Source organism: Bos taurus, chromosome 9 (genome assembly GCF_002263795.3).
Source record: "Bos taurus isolate L1 Dominette 01449 registration number 42190680 breed Hereford chromosome 9, ARS-UCD2.0, whole genome shotgun sequence".
In the NCBI taxonomy this organism is placed as follows: domain Eukaryota; kingdom Metazoa; phylum Chordata; class Mammalia; order Artiodactyla; family Bovidae; genus Bos; species Bos taurus.
The window spans coordinates 96634517-96641057 of record NC_037336.1 but is presented as its reverse complement, the minus strand read 5'-3'; the positions used below and the strand labels follow the sequence as shown (position 1 = coordinate 96641057).

The following is a 6541-nucleotide window of genomic DNA, read 5'->3' as shown; positions in this document are numbered from 1 at the left end:
TGAGATATCTGATAGTACATATAATTTTAATAATTGCTCATACGCATACTTAAGGTCACAGAAAGTTCTGATATTCGAAACATACTGATAGTTATATTGACCCAAACAGGCAAAGTGGTCAATAGCAAATCGTTCGTGGCAGGAGTGCCTCAAATCTCTCTAATCGGGAGCACAGAAGCTCAGTGGCAGTTTTTATGCAACAAAGAGAATTTGCTGTCTTCAATTCTCTTACCAAAATGGGGTAGAAGGCCAACTCATTGTCAAATACATTTTAAAAAGCCATTTTTATTTATGAGCAAAACCTTCCCTTTAATAACGCAGGGGGAAAATGTGTCAAAATAGAGGTATTAAAACAAAAATCTACAAAGAAACAGGAGTGAGCACACATTGGGAGAAAATCTTGACAATATTACCATCAAAAAGTCACGTGGAGGAGTGGTCTATTGAAGATAAAAGCAGCACAAATGATGTCTCAGTAAGCAGTCCCGGCGGGCAGCGTCACGGGTGTGATGATAAAAGAAGGAAAGAACAAGCATGCGAGGGCGTCAGGGGAGCAGAGCAAGGTAATCACTCATGAACGGCTTCAAAGAAAGCGAACGGGAGACTTTCTAAAGACACGGGAAGCGGAAAAACAAGCTATTACAATTTGTTACCCCTGCTAATTCTAATGAAAATGTCTTTCTGTAGACATTTCATTTAAAAAAAAAAAAAAGTCTTTTTCTGTAGAGAAGAGGTGTATCCGAAGCAGAGCTGGAAGATGAGAAGGAAGCGGAGGAAATAAATTATGACTGGGGAAAAAGACTTAGTCAAGATGGGGTGGCCTCTGACTTGACTCCTCACAAAGCCTCTTTTAAATGGCTGGGGGCAACGTGATGCTAATTAGTACAACACGAAAAATAATTAGAGATATATCAGATTCCAAAACCAAACTAGCACAAAGGGAGACAGAAGTTAGGGTCAATACGACCCAGCAAACCGGCCGTATCTTAGGTGGATGTCCTTTCTCAATATCAAAAGCCGATTCTAGAGCAACCAGGGGCTTTCCCGGTGGTCCAGTGGTTATGAAGCTGCCTTGCAATGCAGGGGACACATGTTCAATCCACAGTTGGGGAAGATCCTACATGCTGCGGACCAGCCAAGCCCGGGCACCACAACTACTGAAGCTCCGAAGCTCCAGGGCCCGGGCACCACCAGGAAGAGCAGCCCCCGCGGGCTGCAACTCGAGAAAGCCCGAGCACAGCAGTCAAGACCCAGCACAGCCAGAGATAAAGAAATAATGTATCTTTAAAAACCTAACATATTTAAAAAATAAGGAAAGTTGGTGAATCGCTTCAGCATTGGCTCAGTCTGTTCTTTTCTACATAGCTCACATTTCTCGAATAACATAACGTGATGAGCTTAGCTACACTAACTCAGTGACACAGTGGAGGATGTGGAGAGCTAGATTCAGGGCAGCTTGCACACAGGACAGTTGAACTACTAGTTTAAAATGAATGGGCTTTTAACAACCATTTGCAGAATTAATAGAAACGGCCTCTTGATTAAGGGATGCTCTTGATTAAGGATTCGCTCAGTTGTGTCCGACTCTTTTCGACCCTGTGGACTGTAGCCCACCAGGCTCCTCCGTCCATGGGATTCTCCAGGCAAGAGTACTGGAGTGGGTTGCCATTTCCTTCTCCAAGGATTCGTAATAATGAACCAGGGCTTTGTCTTCCTTCCCTGGACCATACCTGGAGACACGGTAGGGTCTTCTCTAAGATGTCCCATTTTCTTGGGTTGCTGAGGGACTTGGGAAGTCCTGAAGCACCAGGAGATGCTGGATCTGGGAACAGGGGCGCTGGCTGCAGAAATCTGGAGGACTGTCATCTAGAGGAGGGCGGGAGTGCTGACCAGGCCAGCGTAAGTGATTGTCATTGAAATCACTTGTTGATCACCTTGAAATCACTTGTTGATCAGTAGGGCGCTGTAACTGATTAAATGCCCACTTTTCTAAATCCAGTTTTGTATACTTGTTTCTGGGCGTCCCCGGTAGCTCAGTGGTAAAGAATCTACTTATCAGTGAAGGAGAAATGAGTTCAATCCCTGGGTCAGGAAGATTCCGTTGAGAAGGAAATGGCAACCCACGCCAGTATCCTTGCCTGGGAAATCCCATGGATAGAGGAGCCTGGCGGGCTACAGTCCACAGGGTCGCAGAAGAGCTGGAGACGACTTAGTGACTAAACAACATACTTGTTTCTACTTTTGTAAGAAAGACGAACAACAACTACCAGTAATCTATTCAAAAGAGAAATCTCCAAGGTCTGACCTTCTGGGAATTCAGCTCCAGTCTTCACCATTTATCAGCACTTAAATTGACAGTCTCTGATAAGGACAACTTAATGCTTGACCAGCAGTATAAATTGTTACTTTCAGTCTTTTGTTTATATGTAACCACAAAAAGTACACAATGTTTTTGTTCTCGTGGCTTATTTCATAGATCTATATAATCCACTTTTTTAAATTAAAAGATGTCTCAGTGATGGGCAGAAAAAAGAAACTTAGTACAATGTGTAATACAACTTTTTCTTATAAAGCTATCCATACACACACACATACATACATATATATGTCATACAGGTCAAATTACTAAATGGGATAGAACTTTTAGAAATTGGATATTTTTTCTGATTAATAAGCACATTAGCTAGTTTTAGACTATTAATTTTACTGTACTTATATCAATTTGAAAGTGAAAGTAAAAGGGTTATTCACTCAAGTCATGCCTAGCTCTTTGCAACACCATGGACTGTAGTCCACCACACTCCTCTGTCCATGGAATTCTCCAGGCAAGAATACTGTCATGGGTTACCATTTCCTTCTCCAGGGGATTATCTCACCTGTAGTTGTACATAACATGAAGCATACAGAGCATGTGAATACTCATAGCTAAGGGCATATAAATGCCCTTTTAACCTGCAATCAATATACCCTATGGTAAGCTACTTCTTGCCATTTAAATCAGAGTTAATAACAAAAATGTTTTGCATGGCTTTCAAAACAGATGGGTAAAAAATAGAAAGTGTGGCAGATTTTATTTTCTTGGGCTCCAAAATCACTGCAGATGGTGACCGCAGTCATGAAATTAAAAGCTCCTTGCTCCTTGGAAGTTATGGCAAAGCTATGGCAAACCTCCTAGACAGCATATTAAAAAGCAAAGATACTGCTTTGCTGACAAAGGTCCGTCTAGTCAAAGCTATGAGCCCTGGTGGCTCAGAGGGTAAAGCACCTGCCTGAAACGCAGGAGATCCAGGTTCGATCCCTGGGTCAGAAGATCCTCTGGAGAAGGAAGTGGCAGCCCACTCCAGTACTGTATGTTGGATGCGAGAGTTGGACCATAAAGAAGGCTGAGGGCCGAAGAATTGATGCTTTCAAAATGTGGTGCTAGAGAAGACTCTCGAGAGTCCCTTAGACAGCAAGGAGAGCAAACCAGTTCATCCTAAAGGAAACCAACTCTGAATATTCATTGGAAGGACTGATGCTAAAGCTGAAGCTCCAATACTTTGGCCACCTGATGCAAAGAGCCAACTCACTGGAAAACATCCTGATGCTGGGAAAGATTGAGGGCAGGAGGAGAAGGGGGGAGCAGAGGATGAGATGGTTGGATGGCATCATTGACTCAATGGACATTAGTTTGAGCAAACTCGGGAAGACGGTGAAGGACAGGGAATCCTGGCATGGTGCAGTCCATAGAGTCGCAAAGAGTTGGACACGATTGAGGGACAACAATATGTCTTTCTAGGAACACAGGTACAGCATAAAACAGGTAAAATTTGTAGCAGGAAGATGACATGCCCACAGTGGGCATGTTATGGCAGAACTGATGATATTGGTTTTTCCTGGCTGTAAAATGTCTCTGCACGGAAATACAGGTATTGGAGCTCTTTGCCCATCTCTTCCCACCCAGCCCGCCACAGTCTCTTCACACGCCCTCAGCAAAGGGGAGACGTAGGGGCTGCCCTCCTCCGAAACATGGCCTACTCTGGTCAGTTTCGAAACTGGACTTCAGGGTCTGGAGCACCAGGGCCAAGCATCAGCGCTCCTGGAAAGGGAAAAACCCACTCACTGAAAATTCCATTCCTCCGCGTTCACAGATTGTCAACCCAGCCACCCGGTTGTGTTCCGACGCTGAGCCAGCTGCTGGGCCGAGGGACCTGACCTGCTCCCCACCTCCACCCCCGGGAGGGCGGGGCCACGCGCCGGCAGACCCGAGCCAAGCTTGGAGGAGGAGGGGTCCCCTACCTTGGCTCCGCGCATCCTTCCCCGGGGCGGGTCCCGGCTCCCGCCGCGCGGGCACTGGCTGCGAGGCCGCCGCCGCCGCCGCCCTGTGACTTTGCCGGAATGCAGGCAGCTGCCGACTTGGCCAGCATCTCCAGTTTTCCTATCAGAGGCATAAATCGTCCATAGCAATTGGCCAGGCGCCCGCACCAGCTCCCATCCCCGCCTTGGAATCCTCTCCCTTGCAGCCCAAGCCTGCAGCCTGAGAAGGGAATGAGCTGGGCTGGTGGAGCCACTGAGCAGAAAACCTGCGACAGGTCTGGTGGACCTGGGGACCCCCACCTGGGGGCGCGGGCGGCAGCCCCCGCGGCTGAAAAGGCCGGGGTCTGCCGTCCCCTACCGGCCGCTGTTGGTCGGAGTCCGCTTCTGTTTGGCTCCGAAGTGTTTTCCGGTCGAGTAGAGCGCTTCAAAGGCCCGGCTGAGAAGAAAGGTTGTTTGCGATTCTGTGGCTTGGAGTGAAGTCTGAACTGCGTCAGAGCTATTGCCCCCGAGGCGCTGAGATCGCCCAAGGGGAGGCAGTTTCGGCTGGGATCGCCCAAGGGGAGACAGTTTCGGTGTTTCTGGAAACTCCAAGCTCTTGCAGGAAGCCCACGTTCCACATTTAAGCGTGTAACATAATCTGTTTTTATCTCCTATGGCTTGCCGGTCTCTCCAGATAAGCAAGACTCTGCAGAACTGGGCTCAAAAGGAGCTTTGAGAAGAAGAAAGACTTCGATGCCCTGAGTCCTTGCCTGCCCTAGTGTTGATTGCAACAAAAGCTGACCCCCTTAAAGGCCTTTATGGATTAATAATGAAGAGAGACCAGAAAGAGAAGCTTTCATTCAATTTCATTTATTGGAGCACCAACACACCCTCTGCTGGTTTGGGGACATACAAGGGAAAGGCAATGTGCAGTGCGTGTCCTGGAGTTTACCCTCTGCCTGGCGATGTTCATTCTAAAAACAGAAAGCAAACAGAACTCTGCACAATTAAGCAGCAAGCTCAGCACAAGAAACTGAAATGTGCAAACCCAGGCAGATGGCCTCTGGGCAGCACTGCAGAGATAAGCAGCAACGCCCCCCACCCCCCCACCCAGCCCCAACCCCACCAGGTCCAGGCAACACATTTCTGCTCTTTCTACCAGCGCTTGGCTTGGCCTCAGTGCTGGGACTTCCAGGGTGATCACAGTTCCGCAAAAGCAATAGGTGCTCAGTAAATGCTCATTCTGAGCGTTGGAGTGATTGACTGTGGCAATGATGGTAAGCTGGAGGGCTGAAGGGCTTGGCCCTGGCATTCGATACCCCATCCAGCCTCACCAGTTGTGTGACCCTGGGTCAGTTAACTGAACCTCTCTGTCTGTGTCGGTAAAATGTGAACGATAACACATTCCTCTTAGGGTCAGGAGGGGGAGTAAATGAAATAATCCATGTCCAGTGCTAGGGGCTCCCCCGGAGGGCTCAGCGGTAAAGAATCTGCCTGCCAATGCAGGAGATGCTGGTTCGATCCCTGGGCTGGGAAGATCCCCTGGAGAAGGAAATGGCAACCCGCTCCAGTATCCTTGCCTGGGAAATCCCACGGACAGAGGAGCCTGGTAGGCTACAGTGCAAGGGGTTGCAAAGAATTGGACACACTGAGCGACTGAGCATGCCCAGGGCCTCCATGCAACCATTTCTCAATCCAGTGTAGCTAATACCATTGTTGCGGCCACTGCTGTTGCTTCTTCCAGAAGAAGTCTGCAAGGCAGTGGTTAAAAGCAGTCACTTGGGACCCAGATACTTAGGATTCTTTCCGTTGGCATAACTTTGGGCAGGTGAGTTTCAATGTCCTGACCTGTAAGACGGTGATAATAATAATAAAGGAAAAGCTCCTAATCATAGCATCATTTACTGTACTTCATCCATCGTGGTGTTTGTGCTCAGCAGAGAACGGACAAGTCTACAGAAAATGGTAGTTGGAAGTGAAAAGTTGCTCCTAAGGTCATAATGTCTGTCTCTTATTTCACTTGTCCACTCCTTTGCTCATCAGCAGATCCGTTCTTAGTGAACTGTCCGCCCATGTCTGAACCCGGTGCTTCCTTCCCAAGAAGGCGTGACTGACGGCAGCCCTTGGTTTCAGACAGAGCAGGTTTCCTGCAATGTCTGATATGCAGTAATTTCCACAGAAGGGCCCCCAGGACTTTTCATGAGATTACTGCTAAGTTTGGCCTGGGCAGGTGGAAAGGTGTCTTGAGGATCCAAATGCAATAACC

General features: G+C 47.8%; 1 protein-coding gene across 1 annotated transcript; it reads right to left on the bottom strand.

The window, feature by feature from the left end:
- Nucleotides 1–273: 273 nt before the first annotated feature.
- LOC112448109 (uncharacterized) lies at nucleotides 274–6194 on the bottom strand. Its single transcript, XM_059890015.1, has 3 exons — nucleotides 6186–6194; nucleotides 4279–4946; nucleotides 274–4078 (listed from the first exon to the last, which is right to left on the bottom strand). The coding sequence occupies exons 1-3, from the start codon at nucleotides 6192–6194 to the stop codon at nucleotides 4042–4044; spliced, it is 714 nt and encodes a 237-aa protein (XP_059745998.1). The 3' UTR covers nucleotides 274–4041.
- Between the last annotated feature and the right edge of the window lie 347 nt (nucleotides 6195–6541).

What these genes read in the sequence shown, in the direction of transcription:
- LOC112448109 (XM_059890015.1), bottom strand. An exon ending in GAAGGATGCGCGGAGCCAAG is followed by an intron (nt 4,079 to 4,278) that starts GTAGGGGACCCC and finishes TTCCCTTTCCAG; the next exon opens with GAGCGCTGATGCTTGGCCCT.